General features: G+C 29.5%; 1 protein-coding gene across 9 annotated transcripts in view; it reads right to left on the reverse strand.

The window, feature by feature from the left end:
- The window catches only part of ACC (acetyl-CoA carboxylase), a 165,717-nt gene that overhangs the window by 17,856 nt on the left and 129,093 nt on the right, over positions 1 to 18,768 (reverse strand). For all 9 annotated transcript variants that reach the window (XM_087155609.1, XM_087155613.1, XM_087155610.1 and 6 more), the window contains 7 exons: positions 17,595 to 17,692; positions 14,825 to 14,935; positions 14,602 to 14,745; positions 11,998 to 12,118; positions 8,613 to 8,806; positions 7,379 to 7,514; positions 4,515 to 4,692 (listed from right to left, as the gene is read on the reverse strand). In XM_087155609.1, the coding sequence (XP_087011735.1) occupies positions 4,515 to 4,692; positions 7,379 to 7,514; positions 8,613 to 8,806; positions 11,998 to 12,118; positions 14,602 to 14,745; positions 14,825 to 14,935; positions 17,595 to 17,692 (982 nt within the window). The remainder of the gene's footprint in view (positions 1 to 4,514; positions 4,693 to 7,378; positions 7,515 to 8,612; positions 8,807 to 11,997; positions 12,119 to 14,601; positions 14,746 to 14,824; positions 14,936 to 17,594; positions 17,693 to 18,768) is intronic.

Below are 18,768 nucleotides of genomic sequence, written 5' to 3' on the forward strand. Positions count from 1 at the left end.
ATTGCTCATTCGAGTCACTAACACTTCTGTCAATAACTAAATCTTTATCAGGCTTAGTATAGGCATTTGGTTTAAAATAATACAAGCCATTAAATCTTTTACAATAGAAAATCTTCTCATTTACCCGATTATACACAGAAATACAATTTTTAACACCCACAAAATAACCTCCAGCTTTCTCTATTACAGAACCAGAAATAAGATTTCTTCTAAGTTTAGGAGAATACATGACATTGAATACATTCCAACCTCTTCTCCTGGGGTGTATTTCAGGTCGAAGAACTGGTCTAGGAGTTGAATAACTCTCGCTCTCGTAGTCGGCTCAAAATGTTGTTTTAAAATTTCCCAAGCTTCAGCACCATCCATTGTCGCCGAGATCAGACTTCGGTATTCAGGTTCCACACTAAGAAATATTGACGTGTACGCTTTGTCCCGTCTCCAGAGGTATTCTTGACTTTCTTTTCGACTTGCTTCTGAAGGTAGGGCAGGCTCAGTTTTGGAGATAAAACTCCACACTCCTCGGTCCATAAGGATTACTTTCATATTTTCTTTCCACGTACTCCAATTTGACGAATTTAGGAAATCTATATGCAGGTTCGAAGATTCCATGATGAAACAATTATAACTCAAAAGGTTCTTTAAAAGCAAAAGGGTGTATCACTGCTCGTACTATACTAGATACCAAACTTCGTAATCTGTAGCAGTAGCCATCAAATTTGGATGTGCCGACTTCAAATTCCGGTCTAAAATTCTTTAAATAAATTCTTACTGTTAGTTTTGTCAACTGGAGAAAAATTCTTTAGAAGCATCATATTTTCTTAAATGTGGTATTATTTTTCAAATCCACAGCACCTTGAAGTACTCCACAGCAAACTTGTGATTTAAGCTGACGATTCACTTCGCAAATTTGGCGGGCGGGAACGGCCCCCATCTTTAAGATTCTCCATTTGAAGTTGAGAAAGACTCGGCTAAATCCAGGCTAATGCAAAACTAGATATTCAGGACGATAGAACATGAATCCCGGTTATGCCATAAACTCGGCCCATAACCTTGACAGCCGAGATTCTCGCAGAATATCATATTTGTCATGTCAACAATAAAAGAGAAACGAAGTTTCTGAATAAATGAGTTTATTTAAAAACATTAGTAATAAAGAATGTCACACACAGAGTGACGAAAAGAAAGAATACAAAATGATCTGCTTCAACAGAAGCTTAAATACAGATAGCAGGTGACGTCATGATCCACGCAAGAACGACCAACAGCAAATGAAAATAAACTGGCCGATCCCCGCAGACCATGACGTCACCGACGCAAGTTGAATGCATGAGATCGACGACGGAAAATCGAACCTCATACCTTTTAACTTCTATTATTTGTCTAACAGAGACACCTTTATGAGTGATGGCGTTGTTCGTGAATGGTGCCGAAAATTTAAAGATGGCCGAACTAATATTCATGACGAAGGCGGTCAAGGACGCAAGTCTGTCGCCACAGACGACATTGTTCAGCGCGTTGACAAAGCGGTTAGGGAAACTCGAAGGTTCACCATAAGTGAATTATCGATGAAATTTCCAGGTGTTTCAAGATCTGCCCTGTACTCTATCGTTACTGAACGGTTGCACTACAGAAAAGTTTGCACTCGCTGGGTCCCAAGGATGTTGACTGACAACCACAAAACTCGCCGAATGGGTGCAGCTTTGGATTTTCTTGACCGTTACAATACTGATGGAGAAGATTTTTTGAAATCCATTGTGACAGGTGATGAGACATGGGTTCAATTTGACACGCCCGAAACGAAACGACAATCACAACAATGGATGCACACAAACTCTCCAACAAGACCCACAAAATTCAAACGAACCTTCAACAGCCGTAAGATTATGGCAACTGTTTTTTGGGACCAAAAAGGTGTGTTGCTTGTGGAGTTTATGCAGCCTGGAACAACAATTAATGCAGATTCATATTGTGAAACTTTGCGACGCTTACGGAGAGCTATTCAAAACAAACGAAGAGGCAATCTGACTTCTGGAATTGTTCTGATACAGGACAATGCCCGTCCCCACAGCGCTCGTGTAACCCAACGACTCCTTCAGCAATTTCAATGGGACATTTTCGAACACCCACCATACAGTCCCGACCTAGCACCGAGTGATTATCATCTTTTCCCTGAACTGAAGCAGTGGCTTGGAGGGCAGCGCTTCCAAACTGACGTGGAGCTCAAAGAAACCGTCACAACTCACTTTCAATCATTGGCGGCTACATTTTATGAAGAGGGTATTGCAAAGCTTGTTCACAGATATGACAAATGCTTTAATCGTCAAGGTGATTATGTAGAGAAATAAGCTGTATTGTACATAAGTTTTGGTGATAAAATCTTTTTTTTATATTGACCGGTCTTTCCTTTACAGCCCATCGGAGGTTGAAAAAAAAACAACCCTCGTACATTAACAAAATTCAAAATAATTTTCATAAGACTTTACATGAACTTGATAAAATAACTTGCTTCTGATAAAGAACTCTTTTCTTCACAATATTGGCCACCATAAAAATAATTTGTACAAAATATTAAATATATTCGATACTGAGTGGCTCATACTATTTTTTAAATCAATAATTACTTTATTTAATTGTATAAAAAGTTTTAATTCAAAATTCTAATTAATTTAACTATTGTTTAAAAAGGTTATCGGGTGTATTTTTTTCCATTGAAATAAGTATAACTAATAGCATATTCAGCAAAACATTAACAAGATTAATATTATTGATCATACTGAATTTATAAAAATATCTGAAGAATTAAGCAAATTAAGAAAACTTTAATAAATATATATTACAAATGTAAATTAGTGAATGGCCCCTAATAAACTTGTTACTTGGTTCTGTATTTCTTTAATGAAATGATTAAAAAAACTTAAATAATTTTGAAATGTAAATAAAATGAGTATTGAAGCTAAGCATTTTTGCCAGAAGTAAATTATTATACGGTCTCTAAACTCATGATATTTAACAAATCTGAGATTATTAAATTTTTTACTTCAATTGTTTCTAAATCAAATCATTAAGATATAAATTAAAGTAATTTAGAATGATAAATCTAAATAACATAAGATTTTTTGCTGCATTTAAAATATTGACTTAATATTTAGAGGCAAGATTTTAAAAAGTATGAAGTTTTTTCCTAAAACAAATTAAGAGCACTGAAAATTTTAAAAGTAATAATGCAATAATAAAAAGTAATAAGCAAAAAATATAGCAAACAAAAAGTAATGAAGTACAATAAAAGTTTTAAAAAACTATGCAATCAGTGGACGGTCCCTTAGATAAAAATTTATGCTTAAAAATCTCATATAATTTTTTTTTATTAAATTAAATGAATAAAATAGAGATGGAAATTTTGAGGAGATGAGGTTCTGTGATTCTTGACTGCTCTGAGGACTTACATGAAAATAAGTACTTAGTGAATGATCCTCAAGTCAAATTCAAAGATTATGGAGAGATAATCAAAGATCTGATCGATAATTACAATAGAGAAAGAAGGCCATTACCTTGCTATTGACGAAGACTACAGTGATGAAATTAACAAGAGAAATAAAATTTTCTTCTTGCTATTAAAATTTGGCAATGTTTAGTTAGTTCCAATGATCAGCAAAATTTTGAAAGATTTTCGGTTCGATTTCAGAGGGCGGAAAATGAAGCCTGAAATAGAGAATACATGCAGCAGAGTTGCATATGAGAGTGCAAGAATCCTTCTCACTGAATCTAGCTCAGTATATATGCACATACGGACCTACAAGTATTTCATCAAACATATTATGATCAGCGCTTTTATACGCTGCTGACTGACAGTACGCCGAAATGGATCGAGATTGAATGAGGAGTGAAAAACTCGCACACGGTAAAGAAACTAAATCTCATTACGGAAAAGGACAAATTAAGCACTTTTTAAAAACATCTAATGAAAAAAGCACCTTTAAGGGCTTCTAAAAAACGAAAATAAGCACTTTTTAAGAAAGCTATGCACCCTACCATGTTCTTATTTTTCTGTGGTTTATTAACAAACAAATATAGCTTGCTACAACACAATGCTCACTGCTTTGTTCGTACAGTAGGGAACCGATTATCCGGAATGATCGGGACCATCGATATTCCGGATAACTGATTTTTCCGGTTTTCTGAATCGCTGCAAAAAGCCGTTTTTTTTTATTGTTAAATCCAACAAAAAAAATTGGAAATTACTTTAAAAAGACGAAAAAACGATGAAGTAATACACTAATGATTATTACCAAAATGATGGTAAGGTAAACATCTTTAAAAAAAGAACGAAAAATCCTAAAATCTTATGAGGAAAAAATTTTTTTTTTTTAAAATAGCGGGAAAATTTTTTGTATTTCGTTCCGGTTTTTTGGTTTTCCGGTTTTCTAATTTCCGGATAACGGGTTCTGTACTGTATTTCAAATTAAGCCTTTAAATGAAGCAAATTACATATGAAAGTTTAAATATTTCAAACAAACCTGCACTCAGTCTCTGCATACATTTCCATGTGTTTTTCATTTATAGTTGGATCTACAACTACCCAAGCTCCTCCACGGAGTTCACCATTTGGTGGGATATATACAATAATAGGCTGATTGAAGTTTCTTAAGGCATCCACAATCATTGCACCAAATTTAAGAACTTGGTCATACATATCTAAAAATAATAAAAAATATATATTTGTAAGTAGATTAAAATAAAATCTATTCTGTTGTTCTTCTCAGTTGACACACCTAGAATTTCTTTGTTTTGCATATTATTCAGGGCCTGATCTAGAAATACTGGGGCTCTAGGCACAGAGCTGTCAGGGGCCACCTGGTCATTACTTAAAACTAAATTTACATATTATTTAATAATGAAATGTTTTTAAATTATTTATAACACAAGTAAATAACATTATACTTGTAAATTTGACTTTATATTTATTTCAATTTTTGTTAAATCATAACTCTGATAATAATAATTTTGATAACTCAAAAAAGAATTATTTGTAACATTTAGGGGGCCCTAAGTAATGTGTGGGCCATAGGCAAAGCATGTAGAAAGGAGAAGTTTAGCTCTTCAAGTACCTAACTAATGCCAGGAACTGCTTAGTGTGGTATGCTATACCAGAAAACAACTTAGTGAGTCATTAACGTACTTAGGGCATCATGTCTGTCATAACATCCAGCGCATGCGCATACAAAGCAAAGTGACAGTCAGGAGGTATGTCACCTGCAAGAACAAGTCTACATATATGGTTGCGTACGCTGCCTTCCGCCATTTAATTCTTCCTTTCCAACTCAAAATACGTTAGCAGGTTTAATCAACACGGATTATATAAATGCATTATCAACGAAATATTTTTAATTGTACAGTATTGCTTATAAATAGTGCAAGAATGCAAAACAAACCAACACTAAATAAAAAGAGAAAACTTTTCTTCTGTGCAACCCTAGTAGTGGTTGGGAGGAGAGGAAGGTTAAACCAGTTTCAACAGTCTCTGCTGCGATGCCCCTAAATGTTACTTTTTTTCCTTCATAGACAGGGACTGCACCAAGCCTTGTGGGAATGATTTACATTATATCGATCGAAGCTAGCCTTTTTCCCCAATGCATATCCTGCGCCATAGGCCTGGACCTCTCAGGTCTAATGGTAAATCAGGCACTGATAATATTCATAAAGTATCATTTTAATTGTTTATTATTTGAAAAACCTCTGGAAGCTGTTGAAGCACTGTGGAATTCTTGAACGTTTTGTGGACATTATAAAAAGTATATATAAAAATTACAATATATGAGTTATCCATGCCAGCCAACAATCAGAATCCTTCAAGGTTAATTCCATTGTAAGACAGGATTGTATACTTTCTCCAACAATCTTTTTAATTGCTATTGACTGGATTATGAATAGAGCATCAGAGAATAAAAGAAGAATAAGATGGAACCTAGCTGAATATCTTTCTGATCTTGATTTTGCAGACTATTTATGTTTACTGACCAACATCCTTTGAGACACGCAAACACAAACATTTTAAACTAGCAAAGAAATTGGGACTTATTATTAACCAAAATAAAACTAAAATTTTAAAAATTAATCCTAAACAATTAAACGACATATTCTAAAAAAATAACAAACTAGAGGAGGATTGTTTAAAAGCTGAATTCTCTGGAGAAATCAGAAATTATGTACGAAACTAAAGAGATTAAACAAAGCCCAAAGTTACGCTATTCTCAATAAATTCTGGAAAAACAAAAACATAAATTCAACAAAAACTAGAATTTTCAATACTATTGTTAAATTCGTCCTACTCAATGGCTCTCACCTGGTTCCATAAAATTTGTAACACAAAAATCCTCAGAAAAGCTCAAACAGATACAGATTGAACAGGAAATTAATATCTTTGATTGGAACCCTAAGGCAATAGAAAAATAGGAAGACATAAAACTACTTGCCGCAGGACGATTCTAAGTAAATAGAAAACAATAGAAAAGACATGGAAAGACGCAAAATCTATGGCTACAAATTAAGTGAGGTGGAAAGCTATGATAGAAGCCCTATGCTCTAATTCACGGTGAAGAGAATATGTACATATTTAAAGAAACCCATTAATATAAAAGTTGACACTTAACTATATAAGTTTTAAAATAAAAGTTTCTGTATGCTATTAAAACAAAAATAAATGCTTGGAATAAAAATTTCACTACAAGTTTTTGCAAATAGCAAAGAAATTCTTGAATTAGGGAAAAAATAATTTTGCACTCTTTTTCTATGTTTTGTGCAGTATTCATAAAGTTTCAACTTGATTGTTCCTCATTTAAAACATAGCATTAGTAAAAATCGCAAAGCTCAGCAAAAAATTCTTAACTTTTATCTGTAATCCTTTAAACCCATTACGACACAGCAAATTTTGATTGAAAGTTTTGGTCAGAACATAAGCATTTGCGGTTGTAAACAGTGCATTCTAAGTTAAGATATATAAGGTATGCTGTTTAACATTTTAAAAAATTTTGATGTTCAAAAGTAATAGTTTTGCATTTCTTGTTGTTCATAATATCTTTAAAATAAGTGTTTTCCGACTAGGCACACTGCATCAGAGAGTCAAGATTTAAGAAATTTTAATAATTAAAGGTAAAATTGAGACTTTTCATATATTATTTTTTAATTTCGGTTTAGAATACATATTTAATTTCGTTTTTATAGCCTAAAAGAAAAGGATTTCAGATTAATAAAAAATAATAGTGAAAGTCTTAAATTGTTTTTCTAGATTCTTCTGTCCTGATTTTGTTCACAACAAATGTGTAAACTTAATTTAAAATGTAATGCTAATGATCAAAACAATATAAAATAAATAAAAACAAACCCTTCATTCCTCCTGAAAAGCCTCTCCAGTTAGCAAAGATAATAACAGGCAATTCTTCTTTATTGAAGTCATTTAAAGCTTGGGCAGTTTTATAAGCTGAATCAGGAAACCAAACTTGACCAGCTTGGGAAATAACCTAGCATTAAGAAAAGTAAAAACAATACTTTATAGGAAAATACACAACTACTCTAAGAAACTCCTATGTTCCAGTAATTACAGTCAATAATCTAAGTTGAAGAATAGCATTTTTAGTTGATAAATTCAAAAAGATGAACTACTGACTTAAGTGCATGCAAATAAAAAGCTTAATGGAGGTGTTTAGCACATTGAATGTAGAATTTTAGTAAAATTAAGAAGGTTGGATCCAAATTTTAGTAAAATTAAGCAGGTTGGATCCAAATTTTAGCAAGCTATTTACAAAGGCTCTTTAACTATGGAGAAAAAAAACTATATTCACAGCCAACTACAGCATGCTCATTGAATTTAAAACTTGAACAAAATGCTACTATTATTAATAAAAAGGTTACAAGCAATTTCTTCTAATAAAAAAGTTTAGTTTATGAAAATCATCTGACAATTATATTAATAAAATTGTGGTGTATACACTTGATGAGAGTGGAAAGTTCAAAACTAATTAAATCCCTTTTGCGCTTTTCTTCAATATTTTGCACAAAAGGTTTCATCTTTTCTTTAGAAAATTGATATGAAATAGAAGGACTTGAAAAATTTTTAATTCTATTTATAATTTTCTTTAGGTAACCATTATTTATTTGGTTTTACATCTAAGTTGTAATTTGTAACTGAAATTACAATCAAGATTTTCATAAACATCTTGATTTATTTGCTTTCATGGATTTAAAAGTTTATATGAATGCTTCAATAACCAACTATAAAAAAAAAATTTTAAGCAGGTAACTAACAGTACTATTTTAATTTTAAAATAAGGTTGTTGAAATTTAATTTAAAAAAAATAAAGCATAATTTTATTCATAATAAAGTGGAGTGTTGATGCTCTGGACTGCAGAGTAAAATATATGGACATAAAATTAAAAAAAAAGCTGCAAAAAATATAAAATATTTAAAAAAAAAAACTGCTTTAATTATCTGTCATTTTTATAAATGGGGGAGACTGTTTCTCTAATACAGCATTTTTCCCATTTAATAGAATGAGAAAAACTGATTTGCAGGCAAGCATGCCTCATCAAATGTGATCTTCCAAATACAAGTGTGTTACCTTTGCTTCTGAATCAAGATTAGCTGGATCTGCAGGTACATCAATTTCAACAGTTCGTGTCTCAACAGCTATAACGCCCACTGGAATGCCACCTAATTTGCCTCGACCAGTCACAACAGTTTGTGCCCAAGGTTGCATTATTTCAGAAAATGTTCCATAATCAAAGAAACCATCTTCCCAAAATCCAGGCAAATCTAAAATAAAATTTTAATAAGAACATATTAAAATTTTTCAAAATAAGAAAATATTACCTTTAATGATATTTACAAAAGAAATTGGTTAATTAGTAATACAGTAGAGAACCATTTATCCGGTATCCAGATAACCGGGAAACCAGAAAACCGGGAAAAATTTTGATTGGTTTTAAACTAGAACGATTATGAAAAAAAGCGGAAATGTACTCATCCTTGAAGTTGAGTAGAGGAAAATGTAAGGAAGGGGAGAATTTTTTCCCCCGTTTACCCAGAGAAACGTCATTTCCTCCGTGACCTTGAAGGCAGGGAAGGGAGGAATGCTTTATTTTCTCCTTTAGGCCGTCAATCAAGCTCAAGGGTGTGACATGCTGATTTCGTTTTCTGTTTAATTTACGAGGGGGGTGGGGAAAATGCATTGCATGCATATCAGTGAACAGAAGATGAAAGAGAAAAATATATTTATCTAATTGACATCATTTAATAAAAATAAAATCTTTTTCTTCTGAATAAATTCAAGTGCGGTATCATTTGCAAGTTTTTATTGATGTGGAATCACATCTGCTGTAATTAAATATCGTGTTTTTATCAACAAAAAAAAAAAATAATAAAAGGAGAATTGCTTATTAATTTAAACATAGGATTATTTTATGAAGCAGATTGCAGTTTTGTTTTTCTGATTCCACTACGTTTGATTTTTTTTCTTTTCACGATAAATTTCGCACTCAATAAATTAATTCTTTTTATTCATAAATTTTATCATTAGGTTTTTTTTTTAAATTCCATTGATCTTGCCTTGTTCCGGGTTTCAATATTTATGCTAGTGTCTTTTTTAACTATCGTTTCAGTTCGATAATTTTTAAGTTTTTTTTTATTTAGATTAATAAGTTTTCCTTTTATTTTATCGTTTCACCTGTATAATTACGTATGACAGTATTTAGGTTTTAGGTATGACAGTATTTAGGTTTTATCGTTTCCCCTGTATGAATAGGTACTACAGATGGTAGATAACTGATTAACTAGTTCTGATGAGAACATTCAAATTTAATTTTAAATTAAGCATTCTATGGATTCAAGAAATAACTCTTTGACATCATTGTTAATCCATGTGGTGTTTCAATCATTCCTTTGACAGTTATTGCTACGAATTCTCAAATTTAAAAAAAAAGATTCTGATTCTTTTTATACAATTTTATTGCATGCTACATTCAATTGCTTTTCACTTTTGATGTGAAACTTTCTAAGTTTTTTTCAACTTTTCGGCAGGTATTGCTAGTGTTACCAGTTTCCACAGGGTTTAAAATTCTAGTTATTTCTTACTTAATATTATTTTTAAATGTAAATTAAACGTAATTAATTAAACGCAAACACATTTAAATAAAAAAAATTCGATGCGCTAAAACTACACTGATTGCATCGCAAGTCCACGAGTCTTTCTATTGTATTTTCGGCAATTATTGATATTGATTTTCACATGGTTTTTAAATATACCGATATATTTCAGACAATATGTTAAATTCGAATCATATGCATTTAAGAATTTACTTTTTAATGCTAGACCCCATACATTTTTTGGGCAGTTATTGCGATTGATTTCCACATAGTTTTTAAAATATGATATTTTTAATACAATATTATCTATTACAACAGCTGAATCTTGAAATAAAACACACATTTGAGTAAAGAGTCCTTTGCGCGTGACTTGGTCCTCAATCTTTTTTTGGAGGTTACTACTACAAATTTCACGATTTATAATTACCGTAATTTCACTGAGATACACAGCAGTGTTCATGATTTAAAATATTAAATTTTGGTATGTGTGGCTATAGGAGCGGCCTATACTTTTTTTTTTACTACTTGAAATTGAAAATTCTATTTTGTTGAATTGATTCTCCAAAATTTCATTATTACCTTTCATCTTCTTATCTTTCGCAGTGATCTATTTTTATAATTTAAGATCAGTTTTATTTTATCCAAATAGGTTTTTTTGTAAACACAACACTTTTGTTTCTTTAAATTAGTAACACAAATATTTGTTATTATTTAAGGCAACTTGCACAAAAATATTAGTGCTAGAGGGGTTTGTCGCAGAAACCCCAAAAAAATTCTGCCACAGGGGATTTCACAAATCTTAACTTATTATCTCAAATCATTTAACTATATAAAGAACTTAAAAAAATTTCATGATTTTAAATTTTTTTTTTTGAAAAAAGAAAAAAATTTAAAAGAAAGTTTGTCTTTCAAATTTACTGACATTTTTGGTTAAATTCATTCTGCTTAGAAAGAGTTAGAATAAAACATTATTTTTTTATAAATAATTATTTTGTTCAGATGATTTTTTGAGAAGAAAATTGTTTTTACAAACATCAGAAAATTTGAGTTATTTAAATAACCAAAACTTTCTTATGCTTATAAAAGAAAGTTTTTTTTCCAGATATACAGGTTTTCAGGGCAGATAATAAATGAGGGGTATATTTCATAAATTTTTTATTTCATATAATTTTACTTTTGGTAACTTTTAAAGCAGTCAAATTTAAATTTTTAAAAAAAAACTAAACACTTGTAATTTTCTATTATACTAATATTGTATTCTTCTTTCAAAACTAGGAGCATAAGATAAGCTTTTTTTTAAAGACCTGCACTGAGTAGGGCTATTCCTAGTCTATATTTTAAAATATTTAGATTTGAACTTAAGCAAGGTTTAGTTAAAATCTTAATCTCTTTTTATACAGATGTTGAGATAATTCTAAATATTTATTTTTTGTTTGCATAATATTTTTCTTATTTTTCTATTTGGTGAAAGCTGTTTAAGTACAATGTATAGTAGTTTTATTAAACCTTAAGTACATATGAAAGTCATAAGTAAAGTATTAGTGTTTTTATCAAACATGAGCACGCATTATAGAATATTTAGATGAAATAAAACATGTAATGCTATTTATTATAACTTTGGAAAATTAAGAATTTTTAAAATTTATATTATGATATAGACAATTTTGAAACAATGTATCCAGTTTTTCAATTTAAGAGTTCGTGTTATGTTTGTACACTCATGATGTAAGGAACTCACATTATAACAAAAATGTATGTTCTAATAGTATGGGTCATTAATATAGTGTTGACTGCGATATATACACATTATACAAAATGCAATTAAATATTATAAATAGTTAGAATAAAGAATAATAACTAACTAGGACTTTCTCTTCCAGCAAGTAAAAATCTTGGATCATATGGTAATTTGGACGGAGTAAATATCACATCTCTGTCGACTGGATCCAAAGATTCAACAATAGGTAATTCAGCACCTTTACACTGTAAAAAAAATAAGATATTGGCAAGAATATAAATAGTTTAATCAATATTTAGAAAAATTATAATAAATAAAAAACTATTTGCTTAAAACATTTCACAAAAATGCTTATTTATATGAGGAAAAGTTAGTACCTCCTGAAATCTTAACTAATATTCATCTGAAAAATGTCCTAGTGGTTAACTAAAAACAAATCTAAAACATTGGGTGTACAAATAAGTTTAGAAGAGTTTACAAGAGAGGGAAAAATAATTTATAATTCGGCTACTCTAATATCAAAATATTTTGATACAATGCAATGTTTCATTACATTATGTTTCACATTTTGTATAGCATAATTTTGAACACTCATACTTTTGATTGAGACAATAATATATTCTTATAATAAACTCAATTCTCAGCTTCTTAACAAAATAAGGGTCAAAAATTGCTATAGTTATCAACAATAAATTGTATGTTTATTAAAAAAAAATCAAATTACATCAGTGGCATAGCATATTGAAAATGTAAAAATAAATAAAATAAAAAAGCAGATAAACCTGCGCAAAAGGGGGCATGCAGCAGAAATTAGTCTGTCGCAGACTATGTCTTTAGGTAATTATAAATATAAAATCAAAATGGATATTGAGCCAACATTTATAAAAATCTTTATATACAGAAAAATAAAAAACTAAGCTAAGAAAGATTGAAAACTAAAGAACAACCGGCACTAAGCCTGCAACTTTTGGGTCCCCACCCCTCATCGTAATTTTAGTACATTTTCCGCTATTTTTATTTAAATTATTAAAAAGTAAAATAAACATTGAATAAAAAAAATTAAAAACTCCCAGATATTAACTTTGCAATATTTTTAATAAACATTGCATTAATTATATTTTCAAACAATGATTATTATTTCTCAATGATTTACCCTATGACGCAGATGGGACACACGAGTCCTTTGAATATATTTTTTTTCTGATGTTCTAAATACAAGCAAAAGTATTTTTTGGTATTTTTCAATTATAAAAAATTGTCTAATAGTTTCTAAAAAAATGTATGAGATTATTTGACTTATATTTGCACTAAATTATAAATAAAAAAAAAAAGATAAAAAAATTTTGTTTTCCTTCATATTCAAAAATTTATCAATAATTGATTTTATAAATTAAAGAAATTTCAATGATGAATGACTGTTTTTCTTAGATTCAAATAATTGCAAACATGAGAAAATTTGGAAAAGTATTGTTTGAAGTGAGTTGTGTTTGGAGGATTGTACCTTTGAATCAAATAGGGACACCGCTGTCTGATACAGTATTTCATAACCAAAAATTATTAAAATGTTAAAAAAAATATTTTTCACTTATTTTAACCTAAATGCAAAATAATGAAAAAAGTGTAAAAAATATGTTTAATAAAAATTCTGCGTCAAAAGGTAAAAGATGTGGATGTCTATAAAATAACTGTTCAAAAACGACAATCAATGTCCCCTTTCTATCGAAGGAACTTGCTTGCAGTCATAGATGTTTGATGCTTTGTGCGAGTTTAAAACCATATTTACTGATACAGATTGATACACTATTGGTAACCATGCTCTTCATCATGACTGTCAACATCAATGCTTAAAATGCATCAGAAAACAGCACACACATTGCAGGTAAATCGTAATTTTCGGTACGTCCAAAAATTGCTAGTCAAAATATCGGATCAGTGACGATTGCATAACATCGATGCAATTCAATGCATGGCCCAGTTCTTGTCATAATTTACTTACAAGACAATATTGTAAACACAATAATACAATTTTAAAAATTAATGAAAGAAGAAACAGTAAATTGAGAGATAATTAGGATTTGATTTGTAAATTGGGAGAATAAGAATAGCTACCTGTAATTTTAATTCATGTGAATACAGATCCCGATGTGCAATTTTAAGTTGTGAACGAAATTAATCATGTTTACATAAGTAATAAAAGTGTAAAAAAACCAATCCTTTTTCTCAGGATTCAAAATAGCAGAACTTTTTCTGAAAAGGCAAAATTTTCATTTTACTTAATTTAAAACAGGCGGAAAAAGCTCAGCTCTGAATTTATGTTGTTTGTAATAAGATGGAGCTTTTTTTTTAAAAACCATATAATGATATTAGCATTTTTTGTGCAATTTCTTTCAGATTACCAGTAATGAGGAAATTAAAAAACAACATAAACTGGTTTTATTGTCATAAATTACTTTACTAAAAAAATTAAAATTGTTCTGAACTTTTCTGCAGTAAAAAACTAGAGAGAACCCATAGTTGTTAGGGGTCTCGGTAATATTTATTAAAACATTGAAAACAAAATTAATTAAACAATGCAAAGTCATTATGCATAAATAATTGATACTATTGGAATTGAACAATATTTTTATTTGAAACCACAAAGAAAATTATTTAAGATTCCTAAAAGAAAACAATTTTCTGAACAAAAATAAATAACATTAAGAAACAAAAAGTTTTAAAAACATTTTACCTTGGGCATATATGACAACCACTTTAACATAGTATATATCCCTTCAAGATCATCAGTAGCAGTAACATGTGATACACCATTATTATGCATTATCTGAATCCCTCCTAACTGGTTATTTGAAGTATACACTTCTCTACCAAGCAACTGAAATAAAACAAAATGAGTTCTACAACTTTGATTCATACGGAATTTGTTAGATGATAAATAACTTAAATGCACTTACTTTGTTTAAAGCAGCAGCTCCAGTCAGAATGATGTGTGAGTTTTCAATCTGTATAACTCTTTGACCAAGTCTTACAATGTATGCCCCAATACCTATGGATCTACAAGAGACCTGAAAAACATTAAATTACACTCAGTGTAAAATTTAGACACTTTTTTCTTCTTATTTTACAAAATATGGACTGATTTCCCCAAGTTTTCAGAAAACAACATTGAAGCAGAAGAAACCATATTTGAAGTTCTTTTTAAAGATTTACAGCAATAATCCTTGTTTGCAGATTAATAATCATTTTGGAAATCAAATTTCTTCAAAGGGTAATTCATTAAGTGTGATTCATTAAATACACTAAGTTAATTCACATAAATCAGTTCTGTCTCCGAGTGAACTAAAAGTTGATAACAATTAGTAAGTTTCTGCACAGGTCACCTTCAAAGCATTGATTTTCTGAAAAACATTGTATTTCATTAGACTTTAGTAAATTTATTTAATAATGGCCTGTTTTCTTTAGGAGAAACAAAAACAGACATAAAGTGAAGACAAAAAGTGAACATTTCCATACTCTAATTTTCATACAGCTGAAATTGCTTAAAACAAATCCTTATTTTCATCTAATTAGTTAGTCAGTTAAGATTATACTCATCTAATTACTTTTCAACAGGATTTTAATTAATAAATAATAATTTGCTTCAATAATTCATTATTTTGGCTAGTTCTAATTGTTTCCATTGTAACAAAACCTTTAAGCGATGAACCATTATTCACATTCATGCAATATAAAGAGTTGTTTATGCAATTTTTTTAAGAATAGGAGGCAGTTTGAAGCAGGTATTATATGAAGCAAAACTTCACAAATATCAAAATAATATCTTTCTCACTTTCTAAATGAAATGTTTTAAAGATGTTAAAACAACTTGTAAGGAATTTTTAAATAGTAAAATAAAACTTAATAAATGGTACAATACAATTTTCTTTATTATCTTATTTCAGTAAAATGAAAAGATTTTTTTAAAAATAATAATCAGCAATCTTATTTTTCTTAGGTATCGTTATGCTTTTTAGTGAGCTCAAGGTTATCTGTCAATTTTTTTTTTGTCTGAACAACTTATTTCTAAACATGTTGACAGCTTTAATGAAGATGTCACCCTTGTTTTTCATCAATTAATCAAGATTGTAAAGGTTGAAGAAATTATGGATAGAAAGGAAATCAAATGAAGTTTGTAAGAGAAGAGTAAAAAATTTTTTTCCAGAATGATGAAACAGAAAGATAAAACATAATAACAAAGTTTGACCTTGAGTACACTCATTTCTAGTAACTAACAGGAAGAGGTGAACAATGAATAAGAAAAATAATAAATCAATCATGAGAAAAGTGTATTTCATAATATCAAACTGAAAAATTCTGGTGTTTGAAAGAGATCGCTAAAGATCTTTTTATACATCTTTTTCTCAACACATTTTGAATTTTTTCTTTCCCAACTTTCCATCTACTAACAGGGTATCTGCTATATTTTCCATTTTCAAACCCACGACTTTCCATGACTAATTCAAAGAATTTTTCATGATTTACCGAAGTTATTATTTTCTCCGACAAAAACACAACAATCAATTTGAAAAAGCATTATAACAACATTAAGTGAAATGATAGGTATAACCAAAACTGTTATACTCTGCATTTTCATATTAATAGATTTTTAATTTAAAAAACAGAGTAAAGAAAGAGTTGAATCAATAAAAAAGCTGAAAAAAATACGAAAGAACTTAATTTTCTTTTCTTCTGCAGAATTATATTCTAAAGATACTTTTCTTGTTTGTCGGAAAGAAATACTCCTGATTTTTCTATTCTCATTTCGGAATAAAAAAATATTTGCCAATGACTGGCTTGCTTCAGCTAGAATTTTAAATTTAGAAATAAAATGAAATAACAAAAATACTAAAATCACAGAAGTTTAAAAGATAATTTGCTCTAGAAATGATGCTTTTTCTTTCATTTTTTGAAAAAGCACCATTATTTTTAAAGAACATGATAAAAACATTTTACGTTTCAATAAAATATGACTGTGAGTGGGGATTTCGTTACAAATTCAGATATTCGGAACACCTTGAAATTGCAATGGGGGGGGGGGTAATTCCATTTCAAAACTGAGAATTTTCGGCAACCTAAATCCATGACTTTCCATAATTTTCTTGTAAAAAATAGTTAAGATCATGACATTTCAGGACAAATTTTGTTCAATACCGAAATTCATGACTTTCCAGGCGCGCTGATACCCTGTACTTACTCCAATTCAAAGATGCCAGGAATTTCTACATCTTGCCTCAATTGTTCAGTTCAAAATGGTGGAGAAAGCAACCAACAAATGATTTTTTTTACTTATGATTAGTTGTAACATTTTTAATTTTTTGCTTTCATGTTTTGAGAATCATTTGTTTCCTTACAAAAATTTTTTTTGGCTGATCAGACATCAATCTAATAACAAAAAATTTTATTTATTGTTTTTTTTTTCGTTATATAAGAAGTGTTTTAACCTTTGTCTACATTGGGGGTCTGTAGTAAAGAAAGATCTATTATCCGGACATCTAAGTTCCACTTATTCTGGATACAAGACTTTAAACCATAATAAGCAATCTAATAATTATGCAAACTTTAATAATTTTGCATAATATTGGCATTTCTCATTGAAAATTAAAAATAGAAAAAACTTATTACTAGCTGAGGTGTTGTGAAGGGGCTGAAAAACAATCAACCTGTATTAGTCCCTGTAAAACATACCATGCTAATAGTAATGACATCTTTATATGCTTGAGAGGATTCACCAGCTATCATTCCAGCATACTGCAAATTTTTCACACCCAAAGCAGATTCTCTTCCTAAAAATATTACCATAAATTTTTTTATACTATAATTCAACTACTCATAAGTATATAGATTGAGAAACAGCAAGATAATAAATTGAGATTAAAACATCAACAATCAATAAAGATGCGGAATTAAAATAAATATTTGAGACACGGTAAATTTAGAGAGAGAAAAAAAAAGAAAGAACTGAGAATAAAATAAATTTTCTTCAATGTAAAATAAATAGTATTAGACTATTAAAAATATCACAAAATAGAATATTTATTGGAACTATTATAAATTATAAAATGATGAGTAAGATGCAAAATTCTAAAACATATAAAGTGAAAATTTTTATAGTAAATTGTGTGAACATCGACTCAGTGAGCTTTCACTTCAACTCAACCTCAAAATATTTGGACTCAATTTGAATGAAATAAGTAAGACATTAAAGAAAGAATGTTCATAAAAAAAAGTTTCTCCCATAAACATCTAGCATCTTATTTGCTTGAATAATCAAAACAAAATTACATCCCATAGTATTTGAAGAAAAGCACTCTAGACAACTGATCACATTTGCAGTTAAGAATTAAAAAAATTTGAAATTATCAAAAAGCAACACCTTTTTCTCTAATTGAAACCTGATCATTACAATTTTAAAAATAGCTTAAAATGAAGTGGGGATGATATCTTTAGTGTGAATAATGGCAATGCTAAACAGAGATGAAGAGAACAAGATATAAAGGGGTGATTGTAAGCCCAAGTCAAAATTACGGAAAATTTCTTGAGTTAAAAAAACAAAACAAAAAAACAGTTGAAATTGAAAAATTAGAAAAAATTTAAACAAAGTTTTTTTCCTTTTCCTCAATATTTCTTTGTTTACTTAATATATATTTAAAATTTTACACATACCTATACCATTTACAGACCTATGATGACCTGGAGAAGTAATTAAAATTTACAAATATGTCTTTCTTTCTTGAGTTTATGACTATAACAACTATTTACTGATAAAAAATCATCCGATAAATAATCATGAATATAAGCTTATAAAGTATCTCTCTGACTCTCCCTTACAAAGAAATAAAATAAACTGTGTTTTTAAGTT

This window comes from Parasteatoda tepidariorum, chromosome 12, assembly GCF_982258835.1.
Source record: "Parasteatoda tepidariorum strain Cologne lab strain chromosome 12, Ptep-v5.0, whole genome shotgun sequence".
Lineage (NCBI taxonomy): Eukaryota > Metazoa > Arthropoda > Arachnida > Araneae > Theridiidae > Parasteatoda > Parasteatoda tepidariorum.